The sequence below is a fragment of the Tasmannia lanceolata genome, unplaced genomic scaffold (genome assembly GCF_043159265.1).
Source record: "Tasmannia lanceolata isolate RefF3 unplaced genomic scaffold, GAP_Taslan_0.1 ptg000037l, whole genome shotgun sequence".
Taxonomy (NCBI): domain Eukaryota; kingdom Viridiplantae; phylum Streptophyta; class Magnoliopsida; order Canellales; family Winteraceae; genus Tasmannia; species Tasmannia lanceolata.
This window is the reverse complement of record NW_027518714.1, coordinates 47,786,652-47,811,925: the sequence shown is the minus strand read 5'-3', so window position 1 is coordinate 47,811,925 and position 25,274 is coordinate 47,786,652. Positions and strand designations below refer to the sequence as shown.

The window sequence follows — 25,274 nt, the reverse complement described above, 5'->3', positions numbered from 1 at the left end:
TAGAGAGAGAAAGTGAGAGTAAGAGAGAGACAGTCAGAGAAGCTTGTGGAGATTTCCAGAAACTAATCCTACCTATTTTCTACCGAAATCTCCTCTGATATGTCACCGAGCGCTAGAGTCACTACAAGAAAAGTTGTAATTACCGGCGGATATTCACCGGCGGTCCTAAACACCGCCGCTAAATATGACTATTTCCCTGCGGTTAAGATTAAACCGCCGGCATACAACGAAGGTTCCCACATAAAATGGTAAAATCTGTTGGAGGATTCACCAGCGGTTTTGACCGCCGTGGAAACGTGTATTACCCGGCGGTCATAAGTTAGGCTGCCGGGATAAGTTTAAAGAAGGGGAAAAGGATCGAAGTTGCGAATCTGAAGCTTTGCCCGCGGGAAACCTCTGTTTTTCCCTCTTCGAGTGGAGAAATCCGGCCGTTTTATCTTCCCCAATCTATCTAGGGTTCTCATTTTAACCTTTTCCCTTTCTCAGACCCTTTCAATTTAAACTAAATCCAGAGATTTGGGTGGAAAAAGAAGAAGAGGAGAAGGTACTTTCGTTTTACATCTACGATTTCTCTTTTCTTCCAAAACGATTCATCATTTCATCAGGGTTTCATCGGGGTTTCTCTCTTTCTATCTCTCTTCGCCGAAATCCCTGGATGTATATAGGGTTTCGATTTCATTGACTGAGCTTGGGGTTTCGATTTTGGATTTTCGTTTCCATTTGAGTTTTGGTTTGTGGTTTTTTGATGTGGTTTTAGTGTAATAGATGCTGTTTTGATATGGTTTTTGATGTGGTTTGGGTTTTTGATATGGTTCAGTGTAATAGATCTAGGGGTTCTCAGCTCTTTTATGTGAAAGATGGGGTTTGGGGTTTTGATGGGGTTTCGTTTTTCTCATATGGAAATATCTGATATTGTGATTTTAATGCTCAATGTGGTTTATTTATTAAATCATGTATTAGTATCTACCCCTGTATTAGTATCTACTTTAGTTACCTCTTATTGGATTGTCATATATCATGGGTTTGTTCACCAGGTTTAGAATTCATTAGCTCTGGCATTTGTTTTTCTTTTTCCCGTGCCTTCTGAGGTTGAATGCTTTAGCAAGGTTTTCTTTTTCTCTGCTTGCAGTTCTATGTCTATGAACGCCTAAAACAATTGGTGATACCACCAACACAATCTAGTGCTCACCCCAACTCATTACAAACGGTTTGCTTTCTGTCCTTACCGTCTTTTTTTTTCTTTGAATATTTTCCTTATTTTACTATCTATACTTTGTTTTGACTATTTAGCAGCTAAACTGTGTGAGGGTTAGGGTACTCATGAGCATGGTTTTAAATTTCAGCCCGGGACCGAAACCGAAATTTATACCGAAATTTTTAGATTTACATCGAAATTACTAAAATTTCGGTTTTGGCTTAGGCCGAAACTGAAATTTCAAACCTTTCTCATGATCACTGTGATGTTGCTTATTCTGAACGTACTCTCAACTATATTTGTATATATGATGTGGCTTTTGGACAATTTTACATTAATTACATGTACTTAGCTAGCCAAGCTGTGCTGAGTTTTAGTGTTGTGTTCAGGGCTCATGAGCACTGTGATATTGCTTATTCTGAATGTACGCTTGACTATATTTGTATATACGATGTGTCTTTTGGACAATTTTACTTCAATTAGATAGTAGGCTTTTGTTGGTTCATGCAATTTTACATAAATGACATTTCACACTTCAAACATTTCTAACTGATATAAATAATGACTGTAAGAGTAAAATAATTTTGATGAAACTCAAAAAGGCAATGGTCCATACAAGAACTTGCTGCTTGTTCTTTTCTTTAATTGACATGAATAAGCATTTCTTTTAATTGCTAAATCATTTTTCTTCTACTGTAGAGTTCCTCTTTCTGCTCAATTATTTAGTCATGTTTTAATCAGTGTGTACTGTTACTTCTAATTTTTTATTCAAGTTTATCAGTTTTGATTTCAACTGATGATGGCTGGTATAAAGTTCTCATCATCGTTGGAAATTACTTTTCTTAAAACTCAAAATATTTCATGTGCCTAGAGTCTCATGGACGTCTGTCTGCTAATTGTTTTGTTTGTTTTTGCAGCAGCAGTCAGATATCCTTGATAAGGGAAATTTTAGGCATTAATTGTGGATAATGCTTCTTACAGCATTCTAAAGAAGAAAAGGAGGCACATTCTTTGGATCGTAACTTCTAATTGTGAAAAATAGAACCATTCAAAAAATTGTGAAAAATAGGATATCTCTTGCCAATATCTAACTTTCATTGAACCACTGAGGTGGCTGGCAGTGTCTTTTCTCTGTTGGGATGGGCTATTTTCTTCAACTCGTCACACAGGCAATGAGTTGTCAAGGTAATTACAGCAGTCTCCAAGGAAGAGACAATGGCCTGCCCGTAGTCTATGTCACAAATATCTCTCGGGAATTTCTCGGAAAGTGAAAATTTCGGGATATATTAATCTTTTTTATTTTTTTCAGATTTATATTGGGAAAAACGATAAAATAAAATTATTTCAAAATATATAAATTAAGAAAAAAATTGTGAAAATATCATAAAAATTTCATGATATTATTACAGTAAATGAAAATATCGCTATATATATATATATATATATATATATATATATATATATATATATATATATATATATATATTGACTTCTCAGGATTATTTCAGGATTTTTCTCTTTTATAAAAATATCGTAATAAAATCGCTATAGATGGCTAAAAAGTGTGATTTTTCTATTTTATTTCCATTCTTTGTCATTAGGAGTTAGGACTTCAGTAGTTTGGGTTGGGGATGCAAAAGGGCTGGAGCAGGCATAGGCTGCAAGTATTGAAGCTGGAACATGCTCTTATTTGCACTTCAGATTAGTGGTTAAGAAGGTCCGCCTTAGAAGTTTGTAGCCTAATATAAACTATCTGATGCAAACTGATTAGAGAGATAAACTTGCGATTATTATTCTATCTTACATTGTTTGGTGCCCTTCATATGCTTATATCCATCATCTGTAGTGATTGTCAAAATTTATACCTTAATATCAAGTTCTTTGAGAAGTATGATTTACCACACTTTATTGTGAATGATGTGAACTGTTCTCCTTGCAGCTAATGTGTGGGGGCCTTGCTGGATCTACTGCAGCACTTTTTACAACCCCATTTGATGTGGTGAAGACAAGTTTACAGACACAGGTGTGCGTGTATATGCATTTTGGTTGATTTCATAAAGGCACATTGCATGTCTTTTAATGCAATTTTTTTTTGCTTGTATAAAAACTTAACCCAAGAGTAAATGAATCTTTCTTTTTAAACAATAATGGGATGCGTTAACTTCTTTAGTAATAATATGGACAGGATGCCTCTATGCTCCCCACTGTTTATTTTCTGAAATGGCTTTATGCTGAGACATTATTATGTTGTTCTTCTTAGAATCAGGGTTCTGGAAAGGGATTTGGGTGGATTTTCTTAAGTTAAGTTGTTCTTCTTAGAGAGGAAAGCTAGGTGTTATGGGAAACCATCCCTTCAAGGATGGCCCATGGAGTGAAACACATGGGCTTTCACTGGCCAATTAATCATCAAACCATTAACATCTCTCTTCTCAACTTACCCGTTCATCATTTTGGATATGGATGGTGAAACCGCATTGATTCATGCCCTATTTTTCTATCTTTAAGGACAAGATCATTGTTTTAATGTTTTAGGAATTCGTGTTCGCAGAGAACTTGGGATTTAGACCTCCAACTTTGAATATTTTTCCTTCTCAAACTGGGATTCTTTATTTTAACAAGTGTGTTTGACCTCAATGACACTTTGTTTTTCTTCAGTCGTACACATTCGTTCCAATCATTATCATTCTATTCTTGAGTAAAGCAGGAGACTAGTCATGGATAAAAGTTGGATGCAACTTCCAAGGTACGACCCTCATAACGTAGGGTTAGTTTATTAAATTTGGATTTAACCAATTCGTTATCTTAATTTATAAGCCTCACGCATGTTCCCATTTTTGATAAAACAGAGTTGACTCAGCATATAGGGCAGGGTTGGATCGGTTCCTTGATTTTGCATTTGCTAGAACTAATTATGGGAACAAGATCAAATGTCCATGTGTTAAATGTGGCAACATTTATTTGGTTGATCGAATACAGGCCAAGGATCATTTGGTTGTCGATGGGATGCTTAAGGGCTACGATACATGGATTTTTCATGGGGAGGCAGTGCCATCGGCATGTGTTATGGCTGACAGTGATCACCGAGTGCACAATGAACCCATACTACAAGATGAAATGCATGAAATGTTACACGATCTCAACCCATTGTTTAACCCTGCTATGGACAATGTGCCATCAGACGGTGGGGTTGATCTACTATATATTTTGATTGTTTTTCAGTTTCATAGTTGATTTTCGGACTATATACCTTTTGTTGCATTGTAATAGACATTTTGAGTTTGTAAAGTTTCCTCGTTTATGGACTTTTGTATATCTTCTTCGTATAATGGGTCTCTTACTTTATCTAGAATTAAAACTTGTGCGCATTATATTGCTCGTTTGCCTATTTTATTGCTATGGTGTTACTGTTTAACTTTGAGGCTTTGGTGGTTTTGAGTAGATACCTAATTACTGAACAACAAATGTTGACAAGCTCGAGAAGGTACATTTCAATCAATTTTCTATGTAATATTGCCTTATTTGTCTTCTTCTTTTTATTTATTCACACATAATTTTTTTCAGGAGTTTGTTGTAGAGCTTGCGTGCCATGACTGAAATGAATGGGATGTAATGTTCTACAAGGTAGATGCGGATTGGACCGGCTACTACCAAGAAGAATGTCGGTACTCAAGAACTACAATATCCTGCAAAAGGTGTGGATAGTCACGTGCAATATTTTAGTTAGTTTGATTATGGTTATGATCATATTTTTTTAATGGGATAATAATTAGAGAATGTTGCAGGGAAAGTTTGCCATTTAGTTGTTTATTGATGCTAAATAGACAAAAATAACAACAACAATATCTTGCATGACATAAAAGACAAAAATAACCCTCCTACGTACACTAACACACGTTTTGTAACTTAGGAAAAATACTCTCCCCCACACGAAAGATTGCCCATACTCTTTGGCCGGAACCCGCTCTACGTCAGTCTCCCCTCCTTAGAAAAGAGCTTCTCCTCAAGTTGAATATGGTCGGCCTTTGTAAATTCCATCGCCTCCTCATTATCCTGTGTGATGTGCTCCTCTGTATCGGCTGGCCCCCTCCATTGCATGAAGATCACAGGATGAGTCTCACCATTTGATTTGTGGCATGTACATTGATTTTTAAGCAAAATCGAACTTTACCAAATTGGGCTGGCCCAGCCGATCAACCTGAAATGCTTTCTACACCCAAATCCAATTGGGCAAAGTCTGCCAAACCCGAACCCACCCGACCCGACCCTGATCCACTTATATTCTCCTCCATAGTCCATACTATATAAAATAGGTATCATTTCATGGCCCCATCAAAAACTACCTCCCTTTCTCCCATCACCTTTCTTTATTTTTCTTGGGCAAGAAGATTATTGAGACCCTACAAGATCCATTCATCATATGCAATCATTCACAACTAATTTCTCTACCTTTTCCTTGTTATACATTTGGAATGTAAGAAAGGAGGTAAAACAGTTTCCTTATTTTCTTTACAAGTTGGTAGGTTACAGTATTACACCACCACCTTTGAAATTGTAAGCCTTCTACGCAAGCTTTCTCTCTAATTATTTGGTAAGAGTTCAATAGCTACAGCAACAAAGGAAAGGAAGGAAAAAACATGCCTTGGAATGAAATCGAAGTGATCTTTTTAAACCTACTTTTCCACCATGTCTAACAGACATATTCAATCGTCAATTACAAGATACGGATAAAATTGAATAGAGTGACAGATGACTTGATCTTCATGAACAAATCAGGACAATCAATTTGCTGTATTTGTAATTCTAAAGGGAATTCAATTGCTGAATTTCATTTGATTGATTTTTTTTTGAATGGTGAATTTCATTTGCTAATGCCCAAATAAATAGCAAAAGAAAAAAAAAAGTTAAATATGGATTTTTGTAAAATTCTTTTTCGTAGTTAAATATTGATTTTTTGTGAAATTCTTTTTTTATAGTGTATTGTTAGACATTAACAGCTCTACAAAACCTCCTAATGAAACGATTAGATTCATTGCAATTTGTTTCTTTTCAAGCATACATGTCATATGAGAATTTATTATTTCTCAATGCATAGGCATTGCTTTACTGTTTTTGTTCTCTGCATATCCATCTGGAAGGAAGAATTTGATATGCTCTAATTGCGTTACTGTTTTTTCCTCTCTTCATCTAACGGGAAGGAAGAATTTGATATGTTCTATCTTCACAGTTTGTCAAAAGCTTTAGTTTGTGCTTGCTACTGAATCTTATGGTCTGTTGGCATATCCATTTCTAACTATGATTAATATTTTCAAAAAAAAATGTCTTACTATGATTAATCACCCCAAGGCTAACTGTGCACATGAACTGAGCAAATCTGCTATCAGTGGAATTTAGTTTGGGTCATCCATGCCCCATTATTTTTGTGAAGTGCTCTGCTATTCCATTCCGTTTGAGCCAAAGTTTGAACTAATTAGAACTGTGTTGGTATCATTCAATAAATATAACATGTATATGAACTGAAATGATAAGGGAAACGAATACACTCAATAATTTGCATGGGGGTCAATCTTCATATACAAAAAAAATAAAGACCCATATGTGTTTGCCTAATTAAATTTATCTCACCATTACTGTGACAGATGACTTGCAAGGACCTGAGAAGGTGATTGGCTTAAGAAGGTAGTTTTTATTCTTAGATATCACAAGAACGGATGGAGCAGATGAACAAGCTTTCTCCCAAGCCTTCTCAAATGCATGACAGTTACACCATATACAAAGTGAGACTTTTCAAAACCACACAAGAACAAATAGACCCATTCGCAAATAAAAAGTAAGACATCATCAAAACCCAATGAGGATTCAATCATGGGCCGTGCCCCAAAAATGTGGGCCATAGGATGATCCTAAGCACATCGATTTGCGGAGTTACGATATCAGTTCAAAAAAAAAAAAGGGTTACAAATTGAAGGATTTATGATCATTTCCTAGGCCACATTTTTTTGGGCGCGACCTACAACCAGGGGCACAACCTACAACAGGTGCAGCTGCCCCTGTTGAGTTATGTGTTGCATCACAATGGAATTGTTATTTCATTAACTTGGTGGAGTTAGTACAAAAATCCATTACATTTTGCGTTGAATTTTTTTGCATTTGATGATTGTTGTTTCATCAACAAATGGTATAAAACTCTCATTTGATGCATATTTATGCCAATGTGACCAATTTTTTTTCCTTGCAAATGTAATCTGATGGTAGATTTTCTGAGAAGGTTTTTGGAGCAATCTTTGTAACTACTCATTATTTATCTATTTATGTAATGATATTGTCCACTATACATAGTGTATTCTTAATTACTTCATACTTGTGTATCTCATTTCAGGTTTATTTTCCGGCTGTCCATATGAAAAGGAAGCTAAAGAATGGTTCATATTCAGTAAAACCTAAGCCCCTCTTTCCTGGCTGCGTCTTCTTATTGTGTGTATTAAACAAGGAGATACATGACTTCATCAGATAGTGTAATGGAATAGGGGACTTTCTTCGATGTAGAGTACGTTGGAAGTACGTAAGATACTAATATATTAAACTTTTAAGAATTATTTGGTGTAAATATAATGCAGATGGCAATCCAACATCCATTTGGTGTTTTCTCCTATTGAGTTTTTAAATTTGGTATTTGATTCCTCCTTCGCTTGCTTTTGGTATTTATTATTGAATGTCTTTTTATTGCACCTGTTTGTATCATCCTTTATCATTGTGATTGAATTGTTTCTGAGGATATGATTTCTGAATGGTTATGGATGGAAGGTGGGGTGCTTTTCACGCTCATAGTACTTGTGGGACGCAGGGTTACATGGAGGGATGAACATAAGAAAGATAAGTGATGTTATTGGATGTGTAGTTCTACTTGTCTTTGATGTGGATAATGTGTTAAACGATAATTTGTTATCAGGTATATGTACCCATGAAGGGAATGAAGAATAATAACCCTCTTTCATTTTTAATTTTTTTTTTAAAAAAAAACACATTTACCAGCGGTCCTGAACGCCGGTATATCCTGATTTAAACCGCCACCAAAACAATTATATACGCACCGGATAACCGCCAAAACAATTACTATTACCGGCGTTTATTAACCGCCGGCACTTAGTTTGCTTTTTCTCCGGCGTTTTCTAACCGCCGGCATTATTTTTCGTAAAAAACTTTTCTCTGAACTTGGCCGGCGGTTTTAACCGTCGGCAATATATGTTATTCCCCGGCGGGTTGATAAAACCGCCGGCAACATCTTTCCCCACAGTATGTTCGCCGGCGGTTGTATGACCGCCGGATATCCGCCGGCAAATTGATCACCGGCGGATAGGCCATCTTTTAGCGGCGTTCTAGAACGCCGGGGAAAACCTTTTTTCTTGTAGTGAGTTCTGTTGAAATTGCCTCAGATATACCACTGAACGTCGGAGTTCTGCTGAATTTCTGAGAATTTGGAGCAACACCAACCCTTGATTTGATAATTTTACAGCTTTCTGTACTTTTCTACAAACTTGGTAACGGGTAGCTAAGGTTTGGGGATCCTTTTGCCTCCAAACCCTAGAGCCCAAATCCCCTCCACTTCACAGATAGAGTTCTTTTCTCTCTCGAACCACTCTTTTCTCTCTCCTACAAACCATAGGTCCTGCGAGACAGTCAAGAGAGCTTTACACTCCTAAGGTGTTTGACAAACTGAAAGAACTGTACTCTTTTTCTTTATTTTCAGTTATTAATTTCCTGTCATTTACAGTTTTCTGTCTTTCCATTACAAACTCGGTAGCGGGTAGTTACGGGATTGGGGACCCATTCGGCCCCAAACCCTATAGCCTAAATCCCCTCCCTTTTTCCACAATTAAAACATTTTCTTTAAATTCTGTTACTTACTTTCAATAATTAGGATAATTATAGGATTTGGGAATCCTTTTGTCCCAAGTCATATAATACAAATCCTATTTCCTATTCTTTTTCTTTCTGTTTAAGACCCAACTCAAAAATAAGCTTAATTGTAAAAAGAGTTTAAAATCAATTTTGCTAAAGTTTTCACACATCCACAAATTCAAGTCAAGAGATTGGGTTTTCCCGGGCATGAGGGGTGCCTAACTCTTTCCCCTCATATAGCCATATCCCTTACTCATCACACATCCACCAATTCAATTAAAGTGACCGGATTTTCCCAGGCATGAGGGGCGCCTAACACCTTCCTCTCATGTAACTTTATCCCTTACTCAGATATCTGACAAGACCATGCCGAAAGCAGAGTTAATCAGAGGCCTAGGACCCAAACTAGATTGCAACTTTGGTTATCGCCTTTCTCGTGAAATTCGGATTCTTATCCCAAATTCACTAGGAATACAAATCATGGATCCTAGGCCTCAACCTAGGTGGCAACTCTGAGAAACTTCTCTTTTCCCGTGAAATTCGGATCTCTATCCCCAAATTCACAGGGCAGGCCTCCCAGGACAATACACTCCCTCCGCTATCCGGGATCCACAGGTAAATTGATCTAATGGTAGTGTCCTCCTAATCATGCCTATTCATTCTCAAAACTCCATTCCATTTATGTTTCCTTGCCGATGAACGTCATGGTAGTTTGGTGAAAATCAGGGTCCATTGGTCTGTGCCTCTTGTTCTTTGTAAAGACTACCTATTACAAGAAAAATGGCCTGCGGTGATGGTTTTTTATCCGTCGTCAATTAACCGGCACTAAAACATAACATTGGTATCAACAAAATTACTCGTCACTAATAAATTCATATCAGCGATATTAAAGATTTAACCAATGCCAATATAATTTTTATGGGGACAGTTATTTCTTTACCAATGTTGTACCAAATATAAATATATTTAATAATTTTTAATCACAATTATTAGCATATGTTTCTCGCTACAGTCGTTAATAATTTTCTGCATGAATTACAGCGTCTTTCCCGCCAGCACTTGCCACCATATGTTAATTTTAAGTGACGGTATTATGCAACTAACGCTGTAAGATAAAATATTGCAACAGACAATAACTGTCGCCATTGATCTCATAGTCATTGACGCCAAAAGTTAGTGCTAGTTATTACCTTTCTAGCGACGGTACAAAAGATTGTCCCTATAAAAATAAGAGAAAAGTACAGAATGAGGGCTCATGTTTCGAGAAATTAAAACAAGAATGAAACCCGGGTTAATCTTCGAAATCGGGTGTTAATCTTCGAAATCGGGTGGTCAAAAGACCCTGATACCCTTCTGACATGGACAAAATCGTCCTTTTTCATTACTGCCTCTTAAATGTCGCACTTCACGAGGCTTCTTTTGGTTCGTTTGAATGTGTATTTGAACCGACTGAACCTTGGGTTCATTTCTATCTTGGCCGTCGGAAATAACTAGAGACGGTTGGATGCTTGACACGTGTTGGAAAACTTTTTGGAACGCTGACGTTATTGAATACTTTTTGGAACGCTGACGTTATCTTTTCTCAATTCTCTTTTGGCTTAGAACGGTAACGAATACGTCTCTTTTGGCTTTGAATCTCTTCCCTTCTCTTTTGGTCCTCATTATTTACGCCAGCGTACCCCATTATTTCTGCTGGCGTACCCCATTATTTCTGCTTACACCCTATTTACACCGGCGTACCCATTATTTCCGCCGGCGTACACCCTATTTCCGCTTCCACCCTATTTCCGCCGGCATGCCCTTAATATTCCGCCGGTGTACTCTAGAATCTGGCGGCGTTCTCAACCAAAAGAGACGTGAGAAATAATAAAATATTCAATAATGTCGTCGTTTTAAGCCAAAAGAGACGTATTCAATAACGTTACCGTTATAAGCCAAAAGAGAAGTGAGGACCAAAAGAGAAGTGAAAAGATTCTAAGCTAAAAGAGAAGTATTCAATATAACGTTACCGTTCTACGCCAAAAGAGAAGTGAGAAAAGATAATGATTGACTTTGGGTTGTCAGCGTTCCAAAAAGTTTTCCAACACGTGTCAAGCATCCATCCGTCTCTAGTTATTTCTGACGGCGAAGATAGAAATGAACCCAAGGTTCTGTCGGTTCAAATACACATTCAAACGAACCAAAAGAAGCCTTGTGAAGCGTGCCAATTTAAGAGGCAGTAATGAAAAAGGAAGACTCTGTCCATATCAAAAGGGTATCAGGGTCTTTTGACCACCCGATTTTGAAAATTAGCCCGTGTTTCATTCTTGTTTTAAAAGGTGATCGAAATCCATAATTTCTCAAAATATGAGCCCACATTCCGTACTTTTCTCTAAAAATAAATCGTCGTCAGACGTCGATTATTTATTGAGTTTACCGCCAACTGTTATAATTATGCATTTACGCTATGGGAATTGAACTTTTACGGCGACGATTCCTTACGACTGACGCCATTGGTTTTCCGCTTCAGTCACTTCGACCCAAGAATTACGCTAGATCGGCGACGGTTGTCGGACAACCGTTGCTAATTTTCTTATGCTTCAACTAAAGCGGCACCAGTTATGATAATCATTACAGAGATGGTTATATTTTGGCCATCGCAATATGTTTAAGGGTTTTGTTAACGGTTAAGGTGCATTAAGGTGCATTGGGAAGGGAATTTTCCAATCATTTTTTACATCGTTCGAGAATTTTACAAATATTTTGAGTCATTTTTGTCAGAACATGTGTAGAATTCCTTTAAGATATATAGCGAGTGCCCTAAGGGCACTCATTAACAAAACCCTTTAAGAGTGCCCTAAGGGCACTTATTAACAAAACCCTTTAAGATATATAGCGATGGTATATAAAGGCCGTCCCTATATATCACATGTCTAAATGAACCTGAGAGCGTATTTTGCTCTCTCTCTCTCTCTCTCTCTCTCTTGGTTGATCTTGACCGTCCAACTATAATAGGGCTCACAAGTCACAATAGATCTACACTTGTGTACCGTCCAACTAGTAGGCTCCACAATAGTTCTACATTTACCTAAAAAAATACACCAATTATATTTAAAAAAAAAAAAACAGTAATAGTTAGACTAGACGCTGGTTGCATTCAAACTAAGTTTCACATGAGAGTTTGTGGCCAGAAATAACTCATACATTAAAACGAATGCTATAAACGAGAAATAAACATTAAATGTAGGCTGGAATGAAAAAAAGGAAATAGGGGCTAAGCACGTGACCCAGTTGCCAAGAATCACGTTTATCTAATGGGAGCACCCCTGCGGCTGTTTTTTTTTTTTTTTTTTTTTTTTGCAAGGGTGCCCTTCAGTTTATCATAGGGCGCCCTTGCAAAACCCAGTCGGAAGGGCGCTCCGTATGGATAAACGTGATTCGTGGTAACCGGATTACCTGCTTAGCCCATATGTCCTTTTTTCCCATTCCAGCCTGCATTTAATGTTCCATTCTAATCTCATTTATTAATGTATCAGTTATTTCCGACTACAAACTCTCATGTGTGAAACTTAGTTTGATGGAAAACCAGGGTCTAGTCCAATGATTGGTGATTTTTTATTGATGTATTTTTTTAATGCAAATATAAATTCCTATTATTTGGACAGTCCATATGAACTTTTTTTTATTGGTGTATGTTTTAGTACACCTGGCAAACGGGTGGGCCGGGCCAGGTCAACCCTCGGGTGATGCGGGTGCGGGCCGGGTCACCCTCAAATTCAAACCATTTTTTAATTCAAATCATTTTTTAATTTAGGGAAATGTTAAAACTTAAAAGTAGGGTATGGCCGGCACCGTGGGATGACCCAAACCGTCCATTAGATGGCCCACAGCCTAAATAGGTTGTGCCCCAAAAATCATTTCAATAGGTTGATCCTAACCCTCCGATCTATAGAGGGTTAGGATCAAGTGATCAACCCTCTAACATTCGGATCGGAGGGTTGGGATCAACCTATGGTGCCAGCCACAACCTATTTATATTCTATGGTGCCAACCATAACCTATTTATAATTTTATATGGGGCAGAGAACTAGGATGAAAGAAACCCTAAGTGGCTAAGTTAGGGCATAAAACTAAAAGACAAAAAAGTTTGGGTCTTTTTTAGTTTTTTAAAGAAATAATAAAAACTAAAAAAATGCATCAAAACCCGCGGGTTGACCCGACCCAACCCATGTTTTTGCAGGTGGGTCGGGTCAACCTGCGGGCAAGGGTCGGTTTTGCCAGGTCTATGTTTTAGGCAAGTGTAGATCTATTGTCAAGCCTATTATTTGGACTATCCATATCAATCAAAGGTGTAGTTTGCTATGTTAATGATTTATTAAGAGAAATTTGTCAGCAATCAAGAGATGGGACCCTATATGAATATTTTTGGACAACCAATCACTGTTGTAAGATGTTTTCCATTCATTGATTATTTTCACGGTTCAATCTAATGAATGAGATTTGTGCTCGGAAATGAATCAGACGAAGCAACATGCTGATATTTCTAGCCGGAAAGGTTAATAGAATTTAATACATCAATAAGACAAAACACCAATTAGAAAAGGTTATAGCAAACTCCTTGATTAATCTTGACCGTCCAAGTAATAGGCTCCACAATAGATCTACACTCGTGAACCATCCAACTAATAGGCTCTACAATAGTTCTACATTTACCTTTACAAAATACACCAATAGTTAGACTAGACGCTGGTTTGCCATCAGTGTTTGTCTCTTCAAACTCGGTTTCATGAGAGTTTGTTGCCAAAATAACTCATGCGATAAAAGAAATGCTATCAATGAGAAGAAAGTGTTAACTGCATGCTAGAATGAGAAAAAAATAGGTGCTAAGCAGGTAACCTTGTTTGCCAAGAATCACGTTTATCCAATATGAGTGCCTTTTTGGCTGTTTTTTTCCCAAGGGTGCCCTTTATTTTATCATTCCTCTAATAATAATCAGCCTTATCATATGGTATGGTGTTATTGCCAGGACTAATATATAGAGATAAATGGACCTTTCCAAGTGGGAAGTGACATATTGGCCACTTTTTCTTCCCTGGGCCGGCCCCCTATAGTGTATTTGTGACTACCCTTTTACACTAATTTCCGTTCAAAATCGTTTTCATGGGATAGGCAAGAGGGCAAATGGCCAAGTATTAGTCCAAACCACTACTTAAAAAATCATTATGTAACTCTCCATTCCTTATTTGTATTGAGGAATCAACACACGGTTAACGTAAACCTTGGCTAAACTACAACAATAACAATGAAAGTTGTAACACAAGTGCTTAGTTTTGGATAAAAAAATCCTTGTAAAAGCCGGCAACTAACTTTACTGTCCATTTGGCAGACTGAAAATGTAATATTCTCACAAACATAAAAATATATAAAGGCTAAGGTAAGATCTCTTATGGCTGAGTTTAAGCTCTCTCTTGTTGGGTAAAACAGGATGGGAAAGGAGAAGGAGAAGAAGGAGAGGGTGTCAATTTTTCAGCTTTTCCGATATAGCGATGGGATCGACAAGTGGTTGGTGTTTGGGGGAATCATGGGATGCATTGGAGATGGATTGATGAACCCTATCAACATGTGGATTCTCAGCGGTACGATTAACGTATATGGAACAGCGGATAACTCTCTCTCCTACCGTGTGGTGGACGAGGTTAGTTTTCTTCTTAATCTCAGCTATAAACATGGTTGAAACCTCCTAACACAAGACAATTGTAAGAAAGCCCACACAATTTATAGGTTTAAGCCGAACCGGATTGGCTCATTGTATTCAGTGTTTAAAAACTTGGACTAGAATACAAACTGGAGCAAGGTAAAAGAGAGTCGACTCACAATATTTGATGTGGTCAATTTTTCATTAACTAAAGTGAGTCAAAAGAGTTCTGATTGAATTGGTAATTCGAAGTTTGGGCTTAGACAAGAAATCGGCCAAGGTAAAAACTAGTCAACTTTAGTGAGTCCATGAGTGACTTGTCCGAGTCACCCATTGAAAGATCCATTGATCTAGTGGACAATGACTATTTCAACTTATTGCCTTTGGTATGGTTGCTGATGGGGTGATCCTAAACATTGATAAACCTTGATTAAAATGTATCTTAAGCTTCAATTTTATTAGTAAATAATTTATGATCGTCGGATCATGATCGAACTAAAGGCAAAGAATAGTATTAGTGGTGGCCGTTCGATCAAGATTGCTGATCACCTTGAAGTGCTATATGTATGGTGGGCCAGAGATCTTGTTCAGAGGACTAAGAGCCTCTTTGGATACATCAATATGTTTTTCCTATAATCTTATAAGCAAATGCTTTTGACCTTTATTTGTAAATAATGATTATAAGTGTTAGAAATAATATAGTTAATGCCTTCCCAATAGTACTTACTGTCCCCATTTGCAAATAAGATTAATTTAAAACAATCTTATTTGCAAATAAAAACCATTTTTGTTGTATCCATAGAGGCCCTAAAGATTGCAAACCATCAATGGACGGGTTTACCAAGCAAGGAATTTTTTTATATTTTGGAACTAAATCCATTGAAAATGAGTTTACACAACACGGAAAAGTTCATTTTCCATAAACAAATTCCCAATTTTTTTGTTACATCCAAATCACAGTTTCAAAACTCCCCCACATAATCATGGACTCCAACGAGTTGACTCTCTTTGGTTACGTTTTTGTCTGAGTCTGCTTTTGCCTTACAAAGTAAACTAAAATTCCTTTGACTCTCAAGTTATGACTGCATCAACCGAGTACTAGCCGCATCATCAAAGTGCTCGACCGTATTGTGCCAAGTGACAAGGATTTGCTATGGCTGTGTTTTGACACACATCCGCATTTTGAAATACTATTCCAAACAGCCCAGAAAGAAGACCATTTTGATCAGCAGTGATCAAGGGTCTAAGATTATCCGATCATGGTGGACTTGCGGGCAAGGGACGGACTGGATTCTTGGTGGCCAACCAGTCAATGTACCCCATCACTTGCCATGTGGCTTGCGTCATGACAATTACAGATAATTTTGATATTGATTATCCTAGAAGGGTCTTCTCTAAATCTCTAATTAATTTATCCAATTTGCAGAAAGCATTGAAGTTGATGGGCGTGGCTTTCTTCGTTGGAATTTCTGCTTTCATTGGTATCTATCTCTCTACTACTAATGCATTGTTTAAAGGAAATTCGGAAATTGCATTCATGTTGGTTAGCTAAAGTTTCTAGGGTGAGTCAACCAGGTGACTTGGGCGGGTGTTGTAAAATTTGACTCAATATAAAATTAAAAATTTATTTATTTGAAAAAAGAATGGGAAAAGGTAATTTAAGAGTTTGCATTGGTAGTTTTCCGGCAAGTGGCTGGTAACATTTTGTTCCTCTCTGAATATAGAATATTACCCTAAGGTTTCAAGTCGATCTGACAGCCAGATCGGGAGAACAATGCTTTCAAAGTAGTGGCAGTTTCCGTAAATTTTTTGAACTACCATAACTTTGAAATTTACAAAAACGGCCACTCACTTAGAAAGTTTCATTCTCCCGATCTAGCCGTCGTATCGACTTGAAACTTTAGGGGGTGATTCGTCAGTCGGAGATGAATAAAACGATACCGGACACTCGAAGGAAAACTTTTCGATCACCAACAGTAAGTAGCTTGCGTAGGTAAGGTACCTATGCAAACTCTTAGATTCTCATTTACCAAAGGAAAAGGAAAAAGGGAATCTAAGAGTTTGCATAGGTAGCTTACCTATGCCAGCCGCTTATCGTCGGAGACCGAAAAAGTTCCCCGGCGAGTGGGTTGTATCTTTTTGTTCCTCTCTTAATATAGAATAATACCCAAAAGTTTCAGTCGATCCAACGGCCGGATCAGGAGAACGAAGCTTTCAAAGTGAGTGGCCGTCGGATCGACTTGAAACTTCAGGGTGTGATTTTTCGGTCGAAGAGGAACAAAACGATACTAGCCACTCGACGGAAAACTTTTCTGGTCGCCGGCGGTAAGCAGCTTGCATAGGTAGCTTACATATCCATGATTTATTTTTATTTTTTTAAAACAACAAACTTCTATTTTTGTTGAAAGAAAGTCAAATTAAAACAACTAAATACCTAGATTAGTTTGGGTCTGATGGGTGGGACAAGCCAATGAGAGTATTTTTGTACCACGGCACAGCCAGTTCAAGGGACCACATGGATAACATTGATTGATCAAAGCTGCACCCACATGTGCCCCTCCCTTGATCTATCCACACCGTCCAATCCGAGGGTCCTACCTATGATTTCCCATGACTACATAATCATCTTAACCAAACAATTTTAATCATACCAATTGGGAGAAGCATATCTATCTATAAGCATTTGTAGAATGTGTGAGGCCCACCATTTTAATCCTCATGTTATTGATGAGAGAGCCATTACACCTTATGTTTTTTATCAGGTGGGACCTGCCATTCTACACCTCATGTTTTGATAGGGTGAGGCTCACCATCTCTACCCAAATCCAGGCATAGGGTGGGGCCCACCTTTTCTACCCTATTAATTGGGTGGGGCCCACCATTTTACACTTTTGATGGGTTGGGGCTCACCATTTTACACCCATGCATAACATGGGTCAGGAATACTAGTATATAAATAACTAAAAGTTTTAATAATCAAAATTACATTTGTAAGATATTCAACTGACTTGGAACGACCAAAAATTTTATGTTTCCATATCTTCCGAAACACATATAGAAACCAAAACCATAAGTCTATTAATGGTATACTATAGCAGTATGTATTACATATTTATATATAATATAAATTGCAAGTGAAATGTGGTATATATAATGTATAAATATTTATATGAATAAGTATATTAGTGGTATACTATACAAGTATGTATTTCATAATTATATTTATATAAATTGCATGTGAAATGTGGTGTATGTATAATCTATATATATTTTTATGAATTATATATAAAATCTGATATGTATTGAATTATCCGGTAACATGACATTGCATGTCGGTAGGTGTTCGATGCAGTTATGCATTATGGATGGATTACTTATATGAGTCTTTGATTGTGTTTTTGTACATGTTCTGAGACTTCCTAAGTTTCATCTTAAATGTCCATCATTTGCGTATGTTTCCATACATTTTTGTAATTTTATAGGATTTTTACCAAAATTTCAATCGAAAACCAATAGTTTCTATTTTTAAAACCAAAACTTGAAGCATTTTTTTTTGTAGGCGAACTCAAGGTTGAGAAACAAAGTCTCAACCATTGAGCGGCGAGTCCAACCCCAATGAAACTTGAAACATTGGGCTAGATTAAGAATGAGAAAGGGTGGCCCAGTCCACAAGGCTCCCGCCATTGCGGGGTCTGGCAGAGGGCTAGATGTACGCAGCTTTACTCCTGCTTTGCAGATAGGCTATTTCCGTGACTTGAACCCGTGACCACCAGTGGTCACAATGCAGCAACCTTACCGCTGCACCAAGGCTCGCCGTCGCTAGATTAAAAAAGAGAATACAAGAAAAATCAAAAAGAGATCTTCCAAGTTCAATTCCTTGACTTACCGAGTTTTTTTAAGGCACAACTTTCAATACAAGATGGAATGATAAGTTTCCAATATATACTTATTTGTAACTATGCTTTTTTCACAATGCTAAATTTTTTGATAATTTATTTTTTCAGTTTTTAAAATGCATAACCTTTAATGACAATTTGCTAAATTGAATAGCTTTACATGTCATTTTCCCTTTGGGACACAGTTATAAAATTAATATCCAACTGATTTTGCAATATTGTTAGTTCTTAATTCAAACTTTTCTTTCCACTTCTTGGTTCCTCACTGTTCCATGTTATAGCAAAGCTTCCTTGCCTGACAATTCGTCCATGATGATTTCCTTTGTTCTTTCTGTGCGAAGAGGGTGTGTGCTGGTCAAGAACAGCAGAGAGACAGGTTTCCCGCATGCGAACAATGTATCTCAAGTCCGTTCTCCGACAAGACGTAGGTTTTTTTGACACCAATGCCGCTACTTCAACAACGTATGAGGTTGTATCTACTATCTCCTCAGATGCTCATGTAATTCAAGGTGTTCTAGCTGAGAAGGTACTTCTTCTTCTTCTTCTTCTTCTTAAATATATGGGCATGACACAGAAGTAAAAATACGAGTATCCAATCGAACAACCATCCGCTTAAGCATAACTCAAAGATTAAATAGATATGACCAATTGTTCATATAGACTTGAGCCCACCTTCTCCCTTTCGTTGCTATAACGACATTGGTCGATGATGACCTTTGAAGTGAGGCAATCGATGTCATTTTTAAGTAAGAAGCAGTATTTAAAAACTTAGGACCTAGATGAGAACTCGTCTGAGGTAAAAAGAGTCAACATTGTTACTCAATGATTGATGCGATCAACTTTTCACTAACTCTGGTGAGTCGAAGTAGTTTTTGATTGACTTATAAGTCAACTTACGCTCCGACGAGAACTTGGGCAAGGTAAAATCAAGTCAACCTAGGCGAGTCCATGACTGATTTAAGTAGTTTTTAAACAGTGGTAAAGGGTACAAGATAATAATAGAAAACAGTGAGACCCATGATGAAATGGTATAGGTCCCATGGGTTTCATTAAAGAGAATGTGAAGGGACTTTCATAATCTGCAAGATGAGTGTGTTATAAAATGGGATCAGACCATCTGTACTGATGAATTGCAAAATGGCGATTGATGTAATGTAGCAAATTTCTTGTGTTGCAGATACCCAACTTCATTGCCAACTCCTCCGCCTTCGTCTTCTCTCTCGTCGTTGCTTTTCTACTATCATGGAGGTTAGCCTTGGCCGGCCTTCCCTTCACACTAACCTACATCATTCCAGGAGTAATATGTGGGAAGCTTATGATGGACATGGCGGTGAAGGCTAAGGTGGCTTATGGAGTTGCAGGTGGAATAGCAGATCAAGCAGTTTCATCAGTTAGAACAGTGGTTTCATACGTGAGCGAATCTCGGATGTTGACGAAGTTTAGCCATGCGCTCGAGCAAAGTACAAAGCTTGGCATAAAGCAAGGACTTATGAAGGGATTGGCTATAGGGTGTTTTGGGATGGTCTATGCTGTTTGGTCACATCAGGCTTGGGTTGGCTCTGTTTTGGTGACTGAGATGGGAGCTCAAGGTGGGCAAGTTTTTGTTGCAGCAATCTGTGTCATCTTGGGAGGAATGTGAGTTTTACTTTTATCCTACTTCTTACTGATCCTTATGGTGTGATCTATGTAGATAACAGAATTGTCAACTATTTACCTATGTCACAAATATCTCCGATATTTTCAAAATATTGCTTTTTTATCGCGACATTTTGATAAAATGAAAAATCTCAAAATAATCCCAAGATTTAAAAAATATAGCAGTTTTTTTCATTTTATCATAAAAATATTGCGATATCATCCCAATATAAATAAAAATACCGGGATAATATGAGGAAAAGGAGTGTGCGGTCGAGGGCCTAAACACATGGGTCCCACACTTTTTGTGGTGATCAAAACCATTCATTTGCAAGGCCCCATCATAGATAGGGTGTGTACAAAAAATCAGCTCCATTGGATTATCCTAACCCCTCCAAAAGTGGAGGGCAAAAATGGGCAGATTTGTGGCAAACGGTGTCTGTCCATTTTGCCCTCCACTTTTGGATGGGTTAGGATGATCCTATGGAGCTGATTTTTTGTACACACCCTATCTATGATGGGGTCTTGCAAATGAATGCTTTGGGCCATCCTAACAATGTGCGCCCACATGAGTTTTGGGCCCTCGACCGCACCTAAGCTTGGTGCGGTCAAGCGCACAATCTTATTCCTCATATTATCCCGATATTTTTATTTATATTTTTCTTAAATTTTATATATTTCTAGATTTTTTAAATAGTTTTATTTTTATCTTTTCTCAGATATAAACCCAAAAAAATAAAAAATTTAATATATCCCGAGATTTTCCCTTCGCGAGAAATTCCTGAGAAAGATATTTGTGACATAGCTATTAACAGATACAAATTTAAGAAACCTACTAGTGATGTACTAGATTTTGAATTGCTTTTTACCACCTTGATTTTGTTGAGAGAAAGAGAACTGCAATATTTCATACTGAACATGTTATCTTGTATTCTTAGTATACCCACTATAATTAAGGAGATTAAACAATATATAACAAGGTGAAAACAAGGCCTTTCACCTTCCAGGAAACCACCTTTTCAAAAGCCGAAAAAACATGGGTTTAAAATTGTATTGATGGTTTTTGTGTCGTTAATTATGTCAGGGTTTGATCTTAACTCTTCTGTTGATTGATGTGTTCAGTGCTGTTATGAGCGCATTTCCCAATCTTACTTCATTCTCAGAGGCAGTAGCTGCCGCTTCACGAATATTTGAGATGATTGACCGACTTCCCGCCATTGATTCTGATGATCAAAGAGGAATAATTCTTCAAAATGTGAGAGGAGAAATTGAATTCAAGAATGTCCATTTCACTTACCCATCAAGACCAGACTCCCCTGTTTTACAAGGCTTCAATCTTAGAGTGAATGCTGGCATGACCATAGGCCTTGTTGGAGGCAGTGGTTCTGGTAAATCTACTGTCATCTCCTTGCTTGAAAGGTTTTATGACCCAATCAGAGGAGACATTCTCTTGGATGGAAAGAATATCAAGAGATTTCAGTTGAAGTGGTTGAGATCTCAGATGAGTTTGGTTAGCCAAGAACCAGTCCTCTTTGCAACCTCTATTATAGAAAATATATTGTTTGGCAATGATAGAGCTTCAATGGACCTTGTTGTCAACGCAGCGAAGGCCGCCAATGCGCACAATTTCATTATTAAATTGCCTGATGGCTATGACACTCAAGTAAATAATTCTAATACTTAACTTCCCATCCAATAATCAGCTTTGTTTTAGGATTCTGATATTGGCACTACCATTATTAATGATTGCACTGACTTAGCTTGTCTTTTATGTTTTAATAAGCTTTTTGGGAACTGTAATAACCTTTGACAGCTGTTTAAACACTAAAAGACAGAAGAAATTAGTCCGATTATTAAAACATGGTAGTGTCGATATCAGTAGCCTTGTATTATAATGAAATGAACAAGATTAGAGTCTGTGAGTGAACTGATTTGACAAGCCATCTTGCATTTTTCAACAGGTGGGTCAATTAGGAACTCAGATATCTGGAGGGCAAAAGCAAAGAATCGCAATTGCGAGGGCAATACTCAAAGACCCAAGAATACTATTGTTGGATGAAGCTACAAGTGCCTTAGATGCAGAGTCTGAAAGAGTTGTACAGGACGCGCTGGATCAAGCCTCGGTTGGAAGAACAACAATAATAATTGCCCATCGCCTCTCCACACTCCGTAAAGCTAATTTGATAGCGGTTGTTCAATCTGGTAAAGTAGTTGAGTCTGGTTCTCATGATCAACTCTCCCAAATGAACGATGGGGAAGGTGGAGCTTATGCTACTATGGTGAAAATGCAACAATCCACCATAAAAAATGAAGGGTCTAGTTCTTATCATTCTCTAACAGGACAAAACAATAGCCCTGATATGTTGGACATGATGAGTTATCATAATATAATAAATATGATGAGTCCAAGTATTGCACTGTCTAGCAGGTACACTAGTCCAGCACAATCATTTGTCCAAGGTCAAGACTATAGTGATCCCAATGAAGGAGACGATAAGGAGTATTACCCTTCCCCTTCTCAATGGCACTTGCTGAAAATGGCCTCGCCTGAGTGGAGGAGAGCCTTAATGGGTTGTGTCGGTGCCATTACCTTCGGAGCGGTTCACACCATACATGCCTACTGTTTGGGATCAGCTCTGTCAGTTTACTTCCTCAACAACAACGACCTCATAAAATCAAAGATCAAAGTCTATAGCTTCATATTTTTAACCTTGGCATTTATGACTCTCATCACCAATATCATCCAGCATTACAACTTTGCCGTCATGGGAGAACGCCTAACCAAAAGGATAAGAGAAAAACTTCTTGAAAAAATGCTAACGTTCGAGATTGGGTGGTTCGATAAAGATGAAAACTCGAGTGCTGCAATATGTGCGAGACTAGCCACCGAAGCCAACACGGTTCGAGCCCTTGTCGGTGATCGTTTGTCTTTGCTACTCCAAGTCTTCACTACAGCCTCCTCTTCATTTATTTTAGCACTAGTGATCACATGGAGACTATCAATTGTTATGATAGCGATGCAACCTTTAATCATTGGGAGTTTCTATTCAAGGGGAGTTTTGATGAGAAATATGTCTGAGAAATCTAAGCAAGCACAAAATGCAGGCAGTCAATTGGCAAGTGAGGCTGTGGTCAATCACAGAACTATTACTGCCTATTCTTCACAGGAAAGAATATTAGGCCTTTATGAAGTTGCTCTGAAAGCCCCTAGGAAGGAGATTATTAAACAGTCATGGTTTTCTGGTCTTGGCCTCTTTGTTTCCCAGTTTCTCTCCACAGCGGGCATAGCGTTGACCTACTGGTATGGAGGGAGGTTAATGATTCAAGGATTAGTAACCCCAAAACATATCTTCCAGGTCTTCTTCCTCTTGATGAGCACAGGTAAACAAATTGCAGATGCTGGAATGATGAGTTCTGACTTAGCTAAGGGCAGCAATGCCGTTAAGTCAGTTTTCGCGATCCTCAACAGGCAAACTAAAATTGACCCAGATGGCATAAAGAGTAACAAGATGATAAAGGGCCGTGTTGAGCTCAAGAACGTGTTATTTTCTTATCCCGCGAGGCCCGAACAGACGATCTTCAGAGGTTTAAGTATCAAAATTGAAGCTGGAAATACAGTCGCATTGGTGGGAGAAAGCGGGTCCGGTAAATCAACTATTATCGGGCTGATTGAGAGATTCTACGACCCATTAAAGGGGTCAGTAGAAATCGATGGACGGGACATCAAGAGCTACAATTTGAGACTTCTAAGGTCCCATATCGCATTGGTCAGCCAGGAACCCACTCTTTTTGCAGGTTCTATTCATGAGAATATTGCATATGGAAAAGAAAAGGCTACTGAAAGTGAGATCATGGAGGCTGCAGTTCTTGCCAATGCTCACCAATTCATAAGGTGCAATTCAGTAGAATGCCAAGCTTGTCTCTCTTTCATTTTACATTCAAATTAACTGAATTTTCTCCGCTCAGAACCTTTATTTTTCTGTGTTAACACCTATGTCACAAATATCTCCAATATTTTCAAAATATCTCATTTTTATCACGACATTTTGATAAAACAACAAACTCCAGAAATAATCCTAAGATTTAAAAAATAAAGCGATCTTTTCATTTTATCATAAAAGATCACAATAATACGATATTATCCTAATATTTATTTCATATTTTTTCTTAAATTTTATATATTTATAAATTCTTTAAATAATTTTATTTTTATCATTTTTTCCATATATATAAACCCAAAAAAATTAATATATCCCAAGATTTAAAAATTAATATATCCGGAGATTTTCCCTTGACGAGAAATTTCCAAGAACGATATTTGTGACATGGGTTAGTACTTTATTGGATGATGATGATTGCAGTTCCATGAAGGATGGCTATGAAACATACTGTGGAGAAAGAGGTGTTCAGCTATCAGGTGGTCAGAAGCAAAGGATTGCGCTTGCTCGAGCGATATTGAAGAAGCCCGTGATTTTGCTCTTGGATGAGGCGACTAGTGCACTTGATACTGTATCAGAGAGCTTAGTTCAAGAAGCCCTGGATAAGATGATGATGGGCAGAACCTGCGTAGTTGTAGCTCATCGGCTATCGACAATTCAGAAGGCAGAAACTATAGCAGTAATCAAGAATGGCAAGATTGTGGAACAAGGATCACACTCTCAACTACTTGCTATAGGACGCCGTGGTGCCTACTACTCTTTGATCAAACTCCAGCAAGGAAACAATTCACATTCGCAAACGCAAAGTGAATAGAGATGGAGAAAATATCAGTGGCTGTGCTGCTGCGGAAAATGTATAATACATGGTTAAGTACGCAATTTTTGTTCATATTTTTAATGGAGTGAAGAAGGAACATGCAGTGAGGTGAAAATGTGAGCAATTTTTGTTGATTGTATCACTATTTAATCAAGTAGGCACATGGAGAAAATGGAATTTTAACTCATGGTTTGAATTGAAAGGGGGAAGAATGGATGCAGAT

The 25,274-nt window shown here is 37.7% G+C and overlaps 1 protein-coding gene and 2 long non-coding RNA genes across 4 annotated transcripts; all 3 read left to right on the top strand.

The window, feature by feature from the left end:
• Window positions 1-1,114: 1,114 nt before the first annotated feature.
• LOC143862210 (uncharacterized) lies at window positions 1,115-3,899 on the top strand. Its single transcript, XR_013240210.1, has 3 exons — window positions 1,115-1,207; window positions 3,135-3,218; window positions 3,851-3,899. It is a non-coding gene; the product is annotated as an uncharacterized LOC143862210 (long non-coding RNA).
• Window positions 3,900-4,754: 855 nt separating this feature from the next.
• LOC143860236 (uncharacterized) lies at window positions 4,755-7,909 on the top strand. 2 transcript variants are annotated; one of them, XR_013239648.1, is made up of 3 exons: window positions 4,755-4,887; window positions 6,832-6,969; window positions 7,572-7,909. It is a non-coding gene; the product is annotated as an uncharacterized LOC143860236 (long non-coding RNA). The 2 variants fall into 2 exon arrangements; XR_013239649.1 differs by having other exon boundaries at window positions 6,832-7,022.
• A 6,646-nt stretch (window positions 7,910-14,555) lies between these two features.
• LOC143861502 (putative multidrug resistance protein) lies at window positions 14,556-25,181 on the top strand. The gene is made up of 7 exons (XM_077372422.1): window positions 14,556-14,765; window positions 16,192-16,246; window positions 19,003-19,187; window positions 19,839-20,296; window positions 21,419-21,959; window positions 22,258-24,188; window positions 24,658-25,181. The coding sequence occupies exons 1-7, from the start codon at window positions 14,556-14,558 to the stop codon at window positions 25,046-25,048; spliced, it is 3,771 nt and encodes a 1,256-aa protein (XP_077228537.1). The 3' UTR covers window positions 25,049-25,181.
• The last annotated feature ends 93 nt before the right edge of the window (window positions 25,182-25,274 follow it).

Coding starts and splice junctions, on each gene's coding strand:
- LOC143861502 (XM_077372422.1), top strand. CDS start 14,556: ATGGGAAAGGAGAAGGAGAAGAAGGAGAGGGTGTCAATTTTTCAGCTT. Junction 14,766..16,191: donor CCTACCGTGTGGTGGACGAG/GTTAGTTTTCTT, acceptor TCCAATTTGCAG/AAAGCATTGAAGTTGATGGG. Junction 16,247..19,002: donor TGGAATTTCTGCTTTCATTG/GTATCTATCTCT, acceptor TTCTGTGCGAAG/AGGGTGTGTGCTGGTCAAGA.